General features: G+C 43.2%; 1 protein-coding gene across 1 annotated transcript in view; it reads left to right on the top strand.

Annotated features, from left to right (window-relative positions):
* The first annotated feature begins 322 nt into the window (after positions 1-322).
* The window catches only part of LOC107395989 (gamma-aminobutyric acid receptor subunit rho-1), a 36958-nt gene continuing 19063 nt past the window's right edge, over positions 323-18217 (top strand). Inside the window, exons 1-3 of the mRNA XM_015975481.3 lie at positions 323-776; positions 7873-7923; positions 13222-13328. Of these exons, the coding sequence (XP_015830967.1) occupies positions 673-776; positions 7873-7923; positions 13222-13328 (262 nt within the window). The 5' untranslated portion in view covers positions 323-672. The remainder of the gene's footprint in view (positions 777-7872; positions 7924-13221; positions 13329-18217) is intronic.

Here is an 18217-nt window from a genome sequence, read left to right as displayed (position 1 = left end):
GAGCAAGACTGGCCCTAACCCTGACCCTACAGGAGGACTGGATCTCTGTGGGGACATGATGAAAACACAGGCTGACGGTGCCAGTAGGATGTAGAACCACAGTGACGTATGTGCTTTCAGCCTGAGGCTCCACCACTCAGCCACAGTTCATACTGTAGTCCACTGGATTATCAGCCTGTTACATAATTTCCTACACACTTCTAACTGAATCTAACTGGAACACAGGAATGCCTGTGTGTATGTGATTATGGATCATAATGTTGTTAATCCAACACCAGTTTATCTGCTGTGTGTTAAGAATCAACACGGAGGAAGCATCAGGCTCAGGAACCTGACTGAGTCACTCACTGGAGGTGATTTGATGTGAAACTGTTCCAGTGATCTGCAGCTGTTTTCTCCACCTGGGTGTGTGAGGGTGACGCGCCCTGCTCTCACGGGGGGGGAACGTGAGCTGGGTTTTACTGACTCCACTGGGCTCACAGAGCATATCTGAGCCGTCTGACGCGGGGGGATTTAACTGCTGCCCCTCGGCCACCAGATTAAAGACGGTGACATTAATGTATACATTCACACTATGCTGGGAATGTGTGCTCCGTGTCCACTGTGTGCGGGCAGCGTTGGGACTCTCCTGGACATCTGAGACCTCTGAGACGGGCTGGAATTCTGGAAACCATGCGGACTGATGTGGTCCTGCTCAGCGTGATGCTCTGGAATGTTGGTGTATCCGGACAGAAGCAGTCCAGAGGACAAGCGCTACGTCCGTACAGACACATCAGGTCAGTCCATGGCAGAAAGACTGAGCAGACTCCACCAGCTTACCTGTAAGGGACCTGAAGAAGCGGTTTGTTTGTACCTGTCGGAGCGGGACTCACTCAGCACCTACTGCACACACTAACTTATGATGGAGCCTGAAAGTGAGGAACTGATCTCAGCACCACTCTGTTGGAGTGCTGACAGTACAGTAGAGCTACATTTGTCCATATTTAGATTAAAGTAAGTGTTGAACATGAATATAGCATCAAATCTGCACGGCTAGTGAGGAAGTCACCGTCGGGCAAAACCTTGCACTTTTTCATCATTTTCACGTTGATAGTGTGTGCGTGCGTGCGTGTGTGTGTGTGTGTGTGTGTGTGCGTGCGTGCGTGCGTGTGTGTGTGTGTGTGTGTGTGCGTGCCTGCGTGCATGCATGTGTGTGTGTGTGCGCGTGCCTGCGTGCATGCATGTGTGTGTGTGCGTGCGTGCGTGCGTGCATGCGTGTGTGTGTGTGTGTGTGTGTGTGTGTGTGTATGTGCGTGCCTGCGTGCATGTGTGTGTGTGTGTATGTGCGTGCCTGCATGCATGCATGCGTGTGTGTGTGTGCATGCGTGCGTGCGTGCGTGCGTGTGTGTGTGTGTGTGTGTGTGTGTGTATGTGCGTGCCTGCATGCATGCATGCGTGTGTGTGTGCGCGTGTGTGTGTGTGTGTGTGTGTGCGTGTGTGTGTGTGTGTGTGAGTGTGTGTGTGTGTGTGTGTGCATGCGTGCGTGCGTGTGTACGTGTGTGTGTGTGTGTGTGTGTGCATGCGTGCGTGCATGCGTACGTGTGTGTGTGTGTGTGTGTGTATGTGCGTGCCTGCATGCATGCATGCATGTGTGTGTGTGCGTGTGTGTGTGTGTGTGTGCGTGTGTGTGTGTGTGTGTGTGTGTGAGTGTGTGTGTGTGTGTGTGTGCATGCGTGCGTACGTGTGTGTGTGTGTGTGTGTGTGCATGCGTGCGTGCATGCGTACGTGTGTGTGTGTGTGTGTGTGTGCGTGAGAAACCAGGGTTTTTGTGTGACAATTGCCCGAGTCTCAAACCCTGATCTGATCCGTGCAGGGGTCTCTGTTCACAGACACGTACCTGTTGTGTTTCTACGAGGCATTTTTGATGACCGAGATTAAAAGGAAAGAAAGTCAGAATCACGGGTCATTTGGTCACCAAGGAAACCGCGGTTATTTAACCAGATCAAAGCTGCAGTGGCAAATTTGGAAAATAAAACTTTTTTCATGCCTCTTAACATCATTCTAGCGTAGTGTAGCTATGGATATACGTATTGTGGAAATTAAAAACAAAAGGGAACAAAAAAATAAAGTGGTTCTCTCACTTTTGTCTAAAACCCACCACCAATACCACATTTCTGACCAAAAGCAACCATTGAACCAACGGGTTGTCGGTGCAACCGCCGCACCTCCCTGGGTCCTCTCATCACACACTCATGTATTTAGCACCAGAACATCACTGGTGTGAGAGGTTCTCCACCCATTAACATCAGAGGAGAAACAGCCGGCCAGTGGCGTAGCAAGTTTTAGCTGGGCCCCGGTGCAAGTGTTGCTTTAGCCCCCCCTAAAAACAAACACTAGTGTGATGATCACAAACGGATCTGATCTTAAAGAGCGAGGATACTGATGAAAAAATGTGTGAGCGAGATCTCATTTCAAGTGCATTTTAGCCGGTTGTTGAATGCAACAACATGGTTTCTTTAAAACAAACTAAATTATCACTGAAATAACATAAATAAATAGGAACTCAATGATCTCATTATCTGAATTTCAGAAACGCGAATGAGCACGAACTCTTCAATTCAAGTTTATTTATAAAGCGCCAAATCACGACAAGAGTCGTCTCAAGGCTCTTCACATAATAAACATTCCAATTCAGGTCAGTTCATTAAGCCAATCAGAAATAATGTTTCCTATATAAGGAACCCAGCAAATTGCATCAAGTCACTGACTAGTGTCAGTGACTATACAGCAATCCTCATACTAAGCAAGCATGCAGCGACAGTGGAGAGGAAAACTTAAAACAGAAAATACTAAAACATTAAAAATTCATCAACAGCAAATAAAAACTTTGGATGTTTATTTTGTAATTGAGAGCTGGACTCCGCCAAGGCTGCCCTTTGTCACCGATTCTGTTCATAACCTTTATGGACAGGATTTCTAGGCGCAGCCAAGGTGTGGAGGGCATCCGTTTTGGTGGCCTGAGGATCAGGTCTCTGCTTTTTGCAGATGATGTGGTCCTGTTGGCTTCATCAGAACGTGATCTTCAGCTTTCGCTGGAGCGGTTTGCAGCCGAGTGTGGAGCAGCTGGGATGAGAATCAGCTCCTCTAAATCTGAGACCATGGTCTTGATTTGGAAAAGGGTAGAATGCCTTCTCCGGGTCAGGGATGAGGTCCTGCCCCAAGTGGAGGAGTTTAAGTATCTCGGGGTCTTGTTCACGAGTGAGGGAAAACTGGAGCGTGAGATCGATAGGTGGATTGGTGCTGCATCTGCAGTGATGCGGGCGTTGTACCGATCTGTCGTGGTGAAGAGAGAGCTGAGTCAGAAGGCGAAGCTCTCGATTTACCGGTGGATCTACGTTCCTACCCTCACCTATGGTCACGAGCTTTGGGTAGTGACCGAAAGAACGAGATCACGGATGCAAGCGGCTGAAATGAGTTTTCTCTGCAGGGTGGCTGGGCTCTCCCTTAGAGATAGGGTGAGAAGCTCGGTCATCTGGGAGGGGCTCGGAGTAGACCTGCTGCTCCTCCACATCGAGAGGAGCCAGTTGAGGTGGCTCGGGCATCTCGTTAGGATGCCTCCCTGGTGAGGTTTTCCAGTCACGTCCAACCGGGAGGAGACCTAAAGGTAGACCCAGGACACGGTGGAGGGACTATGTCTCTCATCTGGCCAGGGAACGCCTTGGGATTCTCCCGGAGGAGCTGGCCCAAGCGGCTGGGGAGAGGGAAGTCTGGGCCTCTCGACTTAGGTTCTTGCTCCCGCGACCCGACTCCGGATAAGCGGATGAAAATGGATGGATGGATGGAATTTTTATAACTAATATTAATATTAATAGACATTAAAATTCATATCAATATTAACTGCTTTTGAAATTGACTTTGAGTTTAAAAAATGTCTTCTTTCTTTTTTTCAGAAAGTTGTCAACATTTTTATTCGACCCTAACCCACTGTCTTCATGGGTGACCCCCACATATGTACAGTACATGTCGATGGTGACCACACGAGGAAAGTTGACCATTGAGCGGGATTGGGAATAATAAAGATTAGCCAGAACTTCTGACTCAGCAGCATTATGTTGTCACAAGTTTTTACTTCTCTGTCCTTAAAAAGGAGACGAGTCCGATCATGTGGTCATCATCATCAGTACCTGTCACTGTTCCTCACTGGTATCCGTCCCCTGTGCTCCTCTGCAGCAGCACGCACCAAATATTCAACCCTAGACCAGCTCTCCCAACATGATCACTAAAAGCCTGAATGCACTCGTTAGCAAACACACAGAACCGAGCCTACCGTGGACGGATGTTAATGGGTCACATGTCTGAGTTGAGATGGGGGGGTTATTCAGATGGCCTGAGGTGGACCAGCTTTTTCATTGTGAGCCTGACTGGACTCACTTTGGCTCTGAAAACAGATGCGTATGCTCGGATTAGGGTTAGGTTGTGTTATCTAGGTGGGATTTGTGTTGGATGTATTTAGGCTCTTTACCTTAGGAATTAGACCCTTTAATGTTCTCCATATTAATAGAATCTAGGTGCTTTTGGGATGCAGACAGCTGCTGCACCTGGACACGTGTGAGGGGGATGCAAGTCAATTCATTTCAAGTTTATTTATAAAGCGCCAAATCACGACAAGAGTCGTCTCAAGGCACTTCACATAATAAACATTACAATTCAGGTCAGTTCATTAAGCCAATCAGAAATAATGATTCCTATATAAGGAACCCAGCTAATTGCATCAAGTCACTGACTAGTGTCAGTGACTATACAGCAATCCTCATACTAAGCAAGCATGCAGCGACAGTGGAGAGGAAAACTCCCTTTTGACAGGAAGAAACCTCCAGAGAATCCTGGCTCAGTATAAGCAGCCATCCTCCACGACTCACTGGGGATGGAGAAGACAGAGCAGACACACACACACACACACACACACACACACACACACACACACACACACACACACACACACACACACACACACACACACACACACACGCTCACTCCTGTATTCCTATACCCATAGGAACACACACACACTCCTGTATTACTATACCCATAGGAACACACACACACACACACACACACAAACACACACACACACACACACACACTCACACTCCTGTATTACTATACCCATAGGAACACACACACACACACACACACACACACACTCACTCCTGTATTCCTATACCCATAGGTACACACACACACTCCTGTATTCCTATACCCATAGGAACACACACACACACACACACACACACACACACTCCTGTATTACTATACCCATAGGAACACACACACACACTCCTGTATTACTATACCCATAGGAACACACACACACACACACACACTCACACTCCTGTATTACTATACCCATAGGAACACACACACACACTCCTGTATTACTATACCCATAGGAACACACACACACTCCTGTATTACTATACCCATAGGAACACACACACACACTCCTGTATTACTCTACACATAGGAACACACACACACACTCCTGTATTACTATACCCATAGGAACACACACACACACACACACACACACACACACTCACTCCTGTATTCCTATACCCATAGGAACACACACACACACACACACTCCTGTATTCCTATACCCATAGGAACACACACACACACTCCTGTATTACTATACACATAGGAACACACACACACACACTCCTGTATTACTATACCCATAGGAACACACACACACACACACACACACTCACTCCTGTATTCCTATACCCATAGGAACACACACACACACACACACACACTCCTGTATTACTATACACATAGGAACACACACACACACTCCTGTATTACTATACCCATGGGAACACACACACACACTCCTGTATTCCTATACCCATAGGAACACACACACACACACACACACACACACACACACACACACACACACACACACACACACACTTGTTCTCCTTATAGAAGTTTTTTCTAATAATCCTGGTGTCTCCGAACTTCCACTTTCATTACGGATCAGTTATTTCCCATCACTGCCATAAAGCTTTGGGTTATCGGTTTTCTTGATTCCATGCATGAAACTATAAGCTGTGTTTGCTCCTTTTGTCAATGTATTAACTGATTTTGTAATAAAACGTAAATAACACCTGATCATAGCAATTCTCTGGAATAATCGGTTTATTCTGTCAAGAATTCATCCTTTGGATTAAGATGTGGTGTTAACTCTGAGACTGATTACACTGATAAGAAGATAAATATTAAATCCAGTGTCCCAGTTCACACAGACAAAACTGGGTGGTGCTTCCAGTTATTTAATATTAAATTATAAACGATGAAGACGAGCTAAGTCCCCACCACATCTGATAAATATTGATGTAAATTCATATTTATCGCTACACCTGTATAGTTTTTACCCAGTCCACTGTAATCTTTATTACCAGGATGTTTTTGCAGCAGCGGAGTCCCTCTCCACTGTCGCTGCATGCTTGCTTAGTATGGTGAATGGCCTGTATTTGATAGAGCACCTTCACCCATTCACACACCCATTCACACACCCATTCACACACTGGTGGGGACTTGTATGAGGATTGCTGTGAAGACTCTGACACTAGTCAGTGACTCGATGTAGCCTGCAGGCTTCCTTATATAGGAAACTTGTTACTGATTGGCTTAATGACCTGACCTGTGCTGTTTACTGTGTGCAGGTCCTTGAGACGACTTGTTGTTGTTTGGCGCTTTATATACAAAAAATAAAAAAAACTGTGAAGGTTCTTCTGCAGAGCCGACCTGATGTAGAAGTGCCTTTCCTCCACTTCGAATCATTTTACTGACCTAATTTGTTTTCTTTGTTTAGGTGTGTGTGTGTGTGAGCGCGCGCGCACGTGCGTGCGTGCGTGTGTGTGTGTGTGAGCAGCTGTACACCAACAATCGTCATGTTGACCAAGGTCTGCGTTGCAGAAAGAGTAAAGGATGACCCGTTGCTATAGAAACCCAATTCTTGACTTGACTTTAGAAATTTAGAGATTAGGGGAATTTAGAAAGTCTAGAAATCTAAAAGTGAAACAATGTTTTGGTCAAAGAAACAAAAACTGAAAAGATTACTAAAACTAACGTCTTCTTAGGTTTCTGATTATTGTGTTTCCTCAGTGTCTGCAAAATAAAATCTGATTATTATTATTATTATTATTATTATTACTGATACCAAACATGAACTACTGGCTGTCCTACAGCCCGTTACTGATCAACAGGAGTATCTGTGACACACCACAACACTGACCATCATCCTGTAGAAACTGGCTGAAACCCGTTTGTGTTGGCTTCCCCGGGCACCGAGCGCCCGCGTGTCTTTATTCGTTTTATTTTTAGCAGCTTGGTTCGTTGTGTTTATGGCTTCTTAGCAATCGCTACACTTAACTGATTTTAATGCTTTTAGGTGTTAACAGCAACTATCGATGGATGAAATCTTTCATCCAGTTGTTTGCACAGTTTTTTCTTCAATCCTCTACTTACAGCTGACAGGTTAAAGAGTAGTTAACTAGTTAAAGAACATAAAGACAGCCCACATAATCATTAAATGGTTATGATGACAAATAGTTACAGATCTGTAACGTATAAATTCTGCATTTTTACATCATTAATTACTAAAAACTGGAGTTTTTGCTAACTGTTTAGTCTCATTGGCCACTTCCTGTAGCGAACAGAGCGACATGAAGAGTATTTAGAGTTTGTGTTGTTAGTTTTTATCCCAGCATGCACTTCACTACAAGCATTGTAGTTTGCTGGAGCAGTTCAGAGTCATTAGGTTGCCACTTCTCCATCGTTTTTGAAAACCTAAATAAATCCTTTGTTTCATACTTTCAGACTGAAACGAGAGATGTCTCCGGCTGAAGCGTCTGATCACCAGATTAGCAGGTATTATTTTCTTTTCTAGTTCTATTAGAAAGATAACCGAGGCTCGAGTTGGAACAATCTCACGGTGGAGATTAAGGAAGCATGAGTGGACCTAGAGGCAGAAGGTCAACATCCTAATCATTCCACGGTTTCCCGTACATCCAGAGACACATGGCCTACTTTCCTGTTTCTCACTAAGCCCAATATAATCCTTTCTTAGCCTTCAGAATTAGGAAGTTCATAAGATTATTTAACCATAAATAACGACTCCAGCAAGATGACAGAAAGCTTTACAACTGAGGGAGGGAACGGCGGGCAGGACAGACAGGTACCGTTGTTACTGTGGAGGACCGCAACTGCATCAGAGCTAATAATACATTAGTCTGCATGTGATTAACTCATTCACTGCCATTGACGACAAAAGTCGTCATTTAAAATCCAAACTTTGAAAATTGCTGGCAGCAAAGGGCTGACCAGGAACGTCTGGGAGTGAATGAGTTAATGACTGATACACAATCACTGGTTCTATTGTGGTGCACTGTTAGACTTTACCTATCCACTTTACGGTAATAAACTGGCAACACTGTTGCCAGCATGATACCGTGATGCATGGTTAACGGTAACTTACCACTTAGTGTTGATCCCAGAATTATACCGTCTATTATATTTTTGTAAAAAACCATCTGACTGCATGCCGGTGAGATACTGGCAACGCTGTTGCCAGTATCTCACCGGCATGCAGTGTTGCCAGTAAAATACCGTAATATATTTCACAAGAAAATTACATCAATAACACAACATTTTACCGTGATTAATAAATATGTGTTGTGCTGTATGTTTATGGTATGTTACCGTAAACTCATTTCAAGGTATGCTGCAATACCTTTTCCAGTGATTTACCGTAAACATACACTTTTGCTACTGAAAATAGTCAACGCTGTCAGAGGTTACTGTGTTTTTGTGGGCAGTAATTTACCTTTTTCGTGTCATATTTTACTAAGATACGAGTAAACGGTAACATACTGTAATAAAATAAAGGCTCCCAAAATAAAAGGTTTATACTTGTGCGTGCACACACACACACCTGCACACTTGTTTGTGCAATAGTTGGATATATTTAAGATCAAGATGTAAACAAAATGCACTGGATTATCTTTTTTTATTTGATTTCTTCCATTAAAACAGAAAAACATACCAATATCCGGTAAAAGTCTCTTCAATAAAATGCTTTGTAGTTTAACATCCAGAATGGTATAGTGAGAAGAAATTGGCAACTGATGGTCATAATGTAAAAAAGAAACGAATCAGTGACCTGTGTGACCTACAGCTGATAAATAGTCAGATGTATACAAAATGTATACAAACCTTTCTTAAATGTAAGTAGTAGTTTACGTATTTGAATTGGTGTAAGAAAATGTTTGAGATCATCTGCCTCTACTAACAGAAGGTCACTTTTTTGTTGGACACCAATGACATCTTTCAGGTGGTCTGCAAAGGACAGTACTTTCTGTCTCTCCAATTCTGGCAGGATGCATGTGATTTCATCTTCAATTTCCATCACTGAAATATAAGGGGAAAAAATCATGAAGAAACTGAATGGTGCAGGGAAACAACAAAAAGATCTGCCATGTTATAAAGGGGTATTGGGTAATAATCCATCAGACTGTCAGCATTTACACACAAACTTCTGTCTGTAGGGCAGTGTAGGCAATAAAGTCCAAGGTCAATAAGGCATACTGACTGATGCAATTCTAGCACAAAGTACAATTTAGAATCATTAACAAGTATCACAACTATTTTCCCAAACTCAGTGCTCTCATCAGTGTGATCTACTACAACAACATGACCTTTGACATATTTGGTACCTTTGTAGACAACTGCTGACACATCTAGCATGTTATGATTAGAGACATCTGCTTTTGTCACAGCATCCTGAGTTGCAGAGTTGTAAAGATGATGTCTATAATCATTTGCTTCTCCAATTATTTGAATTGTAGGTGGAAATATTTGCCCTGCCAAGAGGTAGGACTGCAGTAGCTGATGCCGTTCAGCCAGAGTCTTGCATAAATTGACAAAGTTATGCACTTTTCTTGAACATTGTTTGAAATAAGAGTGCTTGCTCTCAAACCTAAGAGTCCATAAATGAATAAGTGGCCCAAAGTGAAGTATAAGCTCTGGATAATGTGATAGGAAGTCATTTTGTGAAAGTTCCTGAATAATATTGTTTATAGATGCTTCAGGTATATCAAATGCAGAAAGTTTATCAAACAGTTTTCCAAGAACATTGTGCACTCCAGAGCTGTGAAGATCTTGGAATTCCTCTATGATGCACTGTATAGTGCTGGCTGGCAAAAGCATTTTAGCTTGCATTTTTAAATAAAACATTGCCAATTGATTTAGAAATGGCTCTTCATTATTTGTAGTATTCTGTAAATGTCTGTCTTCTAAGGTGTCCTGTCTGTCCTTGTACCATGTTAATGTCACCAATTTCTTGTTGACTTGTCTGTTGAACAGTCTTTGACTGCATGTGTTTCCGAGAAATATGACTAGAGAATGATATTCGAACACTGAAATATTTAGAGCAACCTTTAAATGGGCATAATACTTTTTTTCCATCTTTAATATGGATCCTCAGATGGGCACAAAGAGTTTTAATATTTTGTCCAACATACCCACATCCAGGAACTTGTCAGCTAAGATTTCCAGTGAACTTCCAGATCTCCTCCTCAGTGTTCTCCCCTCGTCTATGATTTCTGTGCATATGGGAATGAAAGGCAGTGAATGTTTTAAAAGTGGCTTTACAATTCTCAAGTCCACAAGAAAACATATAGTTTGCATTGTGTTTATGGCTTCTAACATGTGAACTGAACAATATAAATTTGTGTGCACGGAATCCACAATATTTACAGAGAAACATTTGAAGTACCCTATATCTTCAATAGTTTCTTTTCCAGGGATAGTTTAAGCAATACAACAAAAATGCATAGAAAACTAAACAGTACCTTAACAGTAGGCTAAATAGTCATAAAAAGCTCAAATATGCCTAAAATGTAACATCCCCTCAAAAAACGGAAAGTAGTATAGCTTTCACACTGGCCACAAAAAGGAAAATTATTTGACCTCAATATCAGAGTTAAACCTCTCCAACCTGTTCTGCATATCACAGCATGCACTGCCAGCAGCCTTCACCTGCAAACACTTACTGCCAAATTAGCCTTTGTTTTTTTTTGCTCCTAACTTTATTGAAAACAAATGTCATACACAAGAGAAGTCAAGGAAACAAACTGACTTTGATAACAGTCTCCATTACAGAAAATGTGAAGCAAATCCTTTTACCTTTGAAAAGAAAAAAAGAAAAAGAAAAAATGATCAAGAGCAAAACAATAAGTGGCAGAAACATTTTGGCACAAGCAGTTTTCTTATTCATATCTGAGATGTGCTTGAGTGACTAAAATATAGGGAAAAGTAATTCAAGAAAATGATAAACAGAGAACTGTTTTTTCAGTTACATGAATGAATAAATTATTTACATAGAATATTTAACAAAAAGAAAACATCAGATATTTTAGAATCTGGATTGTCCATGAGGTAAAGAACATCATTAAATATTATATGTTTTAAGTTAAATCTAGCTTTGGCTATCAGTCCAAAATACAAGCACATGCTGACAATTGAAAAAATACATTATGCATTGTTTGTAGATCCTAACAAATTTGGTTTTAAGCATCACATTACTTTGCATGGGTAGCAGCTGAAAATTAATCACCTTGTTTGTCAGTTTTTAAAGCATTCGGGTAACTTCAATAAGGTGTTTACACATTTATGGACAGGGACCATTTTGCAGAATTTGCATGAAGATCACAGCTATAGCTAGTTTAAAAGCCAAAACATGCAGTAAAATACTTACCAGACTGACCAACTCCCCTGTAATGGGTCACATTCGGGATACGCGTTTGGAAAATGTTTTTATTTCTTCTTTTCCTAAAAGTGCAAGACAACGATCATATATTGTGTTTCCAATGTTGTTGTTTTGAAAGCAAATATCCAGGTTGTAACAGGTGAAAGTGATGAATTATTTTTCACTTAGCTAATTCTGGGAAACCCAACAACATAAAACATACCTAGGGGTGGAAAATACCTTTGATGAGTTCTTCCTTGGCCCATTTCCTTAAGATTCCATCTATAGCTGTCTGAATTTTTTGTTACATCTATAGTGAACAGAATAGATAGACAACAGCATAATTTTGGTGGCTGTAATTATCCTATAATATTGCTATGAAAACAGGCAAAAAAACAACTGATGGAATTTTGAAATGATCAATATTTTATGGAATATTTTAAAAAAAATTTCTTACAAGTATAAAGTCGTAAACTGGTATCATGTCAGTTTTTTGATAAAATTCTGTAAACATTTATCAGTTTAAATCGCCCACCAGGCAGATGTCAATTACTGTCATTTAGGCAGTAGGACTAATAGTATAGCTTAAATATGATTTTATCAATCTGAGATGATTTTTTTATTTACAATGTAGGCTTGGTTAAAGCATCCAATCTTTTTTTATATTATAATTAAAATATTTTTAAACAGATTTTAGTGAGTGTTTACATACTGTATGCTTTTATAATAGCTCAATTAAAACATTTATTCTTGGAGCATTTTCTCTTTACTATGGGGCATAGTGTTTTTTCTTTGGTGATCTCACAAAGAATTGTTTTGGTAATGCACTCTGAATGAAGATTTGAGCAAGGTATTTTAAAATGTCCACTGAAAAACCAAAGACAGAAAAATGTCAGAGGTATACCAAATTTTTATGTTTGCTGTACTTTACCTGTTTTCTTTAAAACAGTGACATACCATGAAAAAATATGTGATGTTGTTGAATTTACTCACCATTACATGCCAAATACAGTACTACACTGCAAAGATTTTAGCTGTATTTTACTGTTGATTTTACAGTAATATACTATAGGAATGACAGCACAGTCTAACAGTGCATGGAAATTACAGTACTACACTGCAAACACTTTTAGAGGTATTTTACTGTTGATTTTACAGTAATATACTAGCAAATGCCAGCAAAGTCTAACAGTGTGTGTGTGTGTGTGTGCGTGCGTGTGCATGTGTGTGTATGTGTGTGTGCACGTGTGCTTGCGTGTGCGCGTGTGTGTGTGTGCGTGCGTGTGCATGTGTGTGTATGTGTGTGTGCACGCGTGCTTGCGTGTGCGTGTCTGTGTGTGTGTGCGTGCGTGCCTGGTTGCTCTGCAGTCCTCTGTTCTGCTCTGTAGGCACCTGTGACATCTCCACCTGTTGTCTTTCAGCTCTGTGATCAAAAGAAGTCCAGATATAACCAAAGCACGGGGCACAAAGTCAGAGCAGATACTGAGGATAGATGACCACGACTTTACAATGAGACCTGGATTTGGAGGTAAGGTGGATCATCTCATGGAGCTGAACACCTGTCAGGTGTTTGTTACGGGGAGGGGGAGTGGCTTCATTAAGACTATGATGTCTCTACATGTGTAGAAGTGAATCAGTGGCTATACCTGTTGTCTTCAGGGAAGTTCCATTCTGGATCTGATGATCAAGATTCCTTCCAGGTTTTTTATCTGGACAGAACAAACATGGTGACTCTTAGCTCCTGCTCTGCTGTTGACCTCTCTGTGGTTTTAGAAGCTGTGGCGAGCTCAGAGACACCACTGACAATTTAGGAAAACAAGAAGTCAGATCAGCAGGAATAAAATGAGCTTGTTTGCTCTCATCTCCTCACACGTTGTGTGTTTTTATTCATCCAGTCAGATGGTTAAAGTGGGTCAGAACTCTGCATAGAGCTGAGTACGATTCAGTTTCCCAGCCTTACCCAACAGCACGGGTAGTATTTCACCCAAATTTCAGTACCTGTTTTGTTGTGGTTCCTAGCAGAAATGTGACATCATTAACTGTTGGCCACCAATTAGCCAGGGGGCGGAGCCTCTGGTTGTTTCCTGGTGCCGAGCCAGCCTGAGCAGAATGTTCAGCATCTCTGCCATTGTTGTGTCTGTGAGGCCGGGTGATAACTGCGATTGTCACTGATAAGTCCAAACACCCCCACCCCCACAGGCCAACCCACTAGAGCCGAGGTCAACAACCTGGTGCCCCAGAACCCCTAAAAGTTTCCCTCAAGCCTGTACGAAAACAGTAGAATTATTTTCTGCTGCTATTTTGTTAAATCACACTTTCTCTCTACATGCTACATGTGATTACAAACATGGCAGCACAATGGAAACTGTGAGAACTACAGAGGAACAAAGCTAATGAGTTATAAAGTGAAGGTCTGGGAAAGCGTGGGGAAAGCTCGGCTTATGTCAGAAGTGAGCATTTGTGAGCAGCAGAACGGGTTGATGCCAAGAAAGTGTGCTACTGATACTCCCTTTGCTTCAAGGGTGCTGGTGGAGAAGTGCAGAGAAGGTCAGAAGCTTATGCATCTTTGTAAATTTAGAGAAAGCTTTCAACAGTGCTGAGAAGGTCTGGAGTGGCAGAGAAGAATGTTAGACCAGTGTTCCCCAACCATGGTCCTCAGGAGACCCTGTCCTGCATGTTTTCATGTTGCCTGTTGAAACACAAGTGTTTCCCTGCTGCCACACACCTGACTTTCATGAATGAGTGATTAACAGGCTTCTGCAGCACAATGTCCTCATGATGAGGCAATGCTGGTATGTAAAGCAAGTGTGCTGAAACAGAGACAAGGAAAACATGCAGGACATGGAGACCTGGGGATGAGGGGTGGAAAACTGTAGAACATGAGTCAAAGCTGTGAGACAGCAGTGAGGAGTGAGACAGCACTGAGCTGTGAGACAGCCTTGAGGAGTGAGACAGCACTGAGCTGTGAGACAGAACTGAGGATTGACATTATTGAGGAGTGAGACAGCACTGAGGAGTGAGACAGCATTGAGAAGTGAGACAGCACTGAGCTGTGAGACAGCACTGAGGAGTGAGACAGCACTGAGCTGTGAGCAGCATTGAGGAGTGAGACAGCATTGAGGAGTGACAGCATTGAGGAGTGAGACATCATTGAGGAGTGAGACAGCATTAAGGAGTGACATCATTGAGGAGTGAGACAGCATCGAGGAGTGAGACAGCATTGAGGAGTGAGACAGCACTGAGGAGTGAGACAGCAATGAGGAGTGAGACAGCAGTGAGCTGTGAGACAGAATTGAGGATTGACGTCATTGAGGAGTGAGGCAGCATTAAGGAGTGAGACAGCAATGAGGAGTGAGACAGCAGTGAGCTGTGAGACAGCATTGAGGAGTGACATCATTGAGGAGTGAGGCAGCATTAAGGAGTGAGACAGCATTGAGGAGTGAGACAGCACTGAGCTGTGAGACAGCATTGAGGAGTGACATCATTGAGGAGTGAGGCAGCATTAAGGAGTGAGACAGCATTGAGGAGTGAGACAGCACTGAGCTGTGAGACAGCATTGAGGAGTGAGACAGCACTGAGGAGTGAGACAGCATTGAGGAGTGAGACAGCATTGAGGAGTGAGACAGCACTGAGGAGTAAGACAGCATTGAGGAGTGAGACAGCATTGAGGAGTGAGACAGCACTGAGCTGTGAGACAGCATTGAGGAGTGAGACAGCACTGAGGAGTGAGACAGCATTGAGGAGTGAGACAGCACTGAGGAGTGAGACATCATTGAGGAGTGAGACAGCATTGAGGAGTGAGACAGCACTGAGGAGTGAGACAGCATTAAGGAGTGACATCATTGAAGAGTGAGACATTATTGAGGAGTGAGACAGCAGTGAGCTGTGAGCAGCACTGAGGAGTGAGACAGCACTGAGGAGTGAGACAGCATTGAGGAGTGAGACAGCATTAAGGAGTGACATCATTGAGGAGTGAGACAGCACTGAGCTGTGAGACATCATTGAGGAGTGAGACAGCATTGAGGAGTGAGACAGCATTGAGGAGTGAGACAGCACTGAGCTGTGAGACAGCATTGAGGAGTGAGACAGCATTGAGGAGTGAGACAGCATTGAGGAGTGAGACATCATTGAGGAGTGAGACAGCATTGAGGAGTGAGACATCATTGAGGAGTGAGACAGCATTGAGGAGTGAGACAGCATTGAGGAGTGAGACAGCAGTGCACATATGAAGCAGGTTGAAATGGGTGGAAAAAAGTGTCAGGTGTGATCAAAGGTGTAGAAGACAGCAGTGAGAGCAGCCATGTTGTCTGGCTTAGAGACAGTTTCCATGAGGACAAGACGGGAGACAACTGGAGGTTGTGGAGCTCCAGATGGATAGGATCAGGAATGAGTCCATCAGAGGGACAGCTCATGTTAGAGGTTCTGGAGATAAAGTCAGAGAACCCAGACTGAGATGATTTGGACATGGCCAGAGGAGAGACAATGATGACATCAGCAGAAGGATGCTGAGGTTAGGGCTACCAGGCAGGAGGTTGAGAGGAAGACCAACCAGGAGATGAATGTCTTCATTCTGTGTTTCTTCTAACTGCATAACTTGGGTTGTTTTACCGTTTTTGCTAAGAAAAGGTAAAAACTCTTTTCCGTGTTAAAAAACAAGTAATGCGAAGAGATTTATGGCTGTGGAGAAAGAGGACATGAAGTTATGTATTGTGAAGGTAGAGGACGCAGAAGACAGGTCAACATGGAGACAAATGATTGGCTGAGGCGACTCCTAAAGGGACACGCCCACAGAGGAAAGAGACGTTTTTATCTCAGTTGCACTGATACAGATTTGGAAATGATGCTGTAAAAAATAAAAACTCAAAATATGTTATTAAACAGGAAGTTTATTTAAACTGAGAGGTATTCTAGGTCAAAGGTCAGTGTTGTGAGCATGGCAAACCTTAGACCTTCATAAGGATCACTGATGGTGAAGTAGCTCTCAGCTCCACACAGGTTGGTGACGCCTGCCCTAGAGCCGTGTCTCAGTGTGAGCCGCTCACGGTGACCTGAGCCGAGTCACGTTAGCCGAGCCGAGCCGTGCTCAGTAAGAACACGGGCCATTAGTGCACCCTGTATGAAACATTATGGATCCTCCACAGGAAGTCTCATGTACTCATCTTAGCAGCTCTAACTGACTGCTGGTCTGTTTAAAGGTTGGTTGTGTAAAAGTCAGTGACAGTACGTGACTGAGTCTTATGTCTTATGGAGAAACCCTCCTGATCAGGACATCCCTACTGAACACCAGCCATCCTATCACGTTCAGATTTAGTGGTGTGAGTGTGACTAGCAACGATGACATAACCGTGGGCATGGTCTGAGCCACGCTGCTGAGAGCTATTGATTAATTACAGAGCAGCTGCAGGCTGTAGCTCTCCGTTTTAATGCTCCCCACACGAGCGCCTGTGATACAGGACCAGCAAAGTCAGGAGGATACAAATCGATTTACAGATTGTGAACTGGCCACGGCATCAGAGCCTGTGATATAACACCCCCATCAGCCTCAGCCACACACACACACACACACACACACACACACACACACACACACACACACACACACACACACACACACACACACACACACACACTCACACACACACACACACACACACACACACACACACTCACACACACACACACATAAACACACACACATAAACACACACACACACACACACATAAACACACACACACACACACACACACACACACACATAAACACACACACACACACACACTCACACACACACACACACACACACACACTCACACACACACACACATAAACACACACACATAAACACACACACACACACACACACACACACACACACATAAACACACACACACACACACATAAACACACACACACATACACACACACACACATAAACACACACACACACACACACACACAGACACACACACACACATAAACACACACACACACACACACACGCGCGCGCACGCACGCACGCACACACACACACACACACACACACACACACACACACACACACACACACACACACACGCACACACACACACACACACACTGTTTAACAGCCAAGCCTGCTGTGGCCTTGGTAAACAGAACCCACTGGGACTCGCGTACATGCATGTGCTCCAGGACGGTTGGGAAGCAGCACAAAAGGACTTCAAGGACTCATTTTCATTTAAAAAATAATTAAATATTTATTTAGATGGGTATGACACTGGGTTTATGTTGTCATCTACCAGCCAATAGAGGGCACTCTTGTGGGTTAACCAAACAGTCAAAGCTAGGCTGACATAGTGGAAAATGGTGGACTTGGCAAGTCAAGCAGCTGCTTCTGAGCCCAGAAGGTGACATCATCATTCTCAGAAGAGGAGCAA

Source organism: Nothobranchius furzeri, chromosome 3 (genome assembly GCF_043380555.1).
Source record: "Nothobranchius furzeri strain GRZ-AD chromosome 3, NfurGRZ-RIMD1, whole genome shotgun sequence".
Lineage (NCBI taxonomy): Eukaryota > Metazoa > Chordata > Actinopteri > Cyprinodontiformes > Nothobranchiidae > Nothobranchius > Nothobranchius furzeri.
Note: the sequence above shows the minus strand (reverse complement) of the source record. Positions and strands in the feature narration are given on the sequence as shown.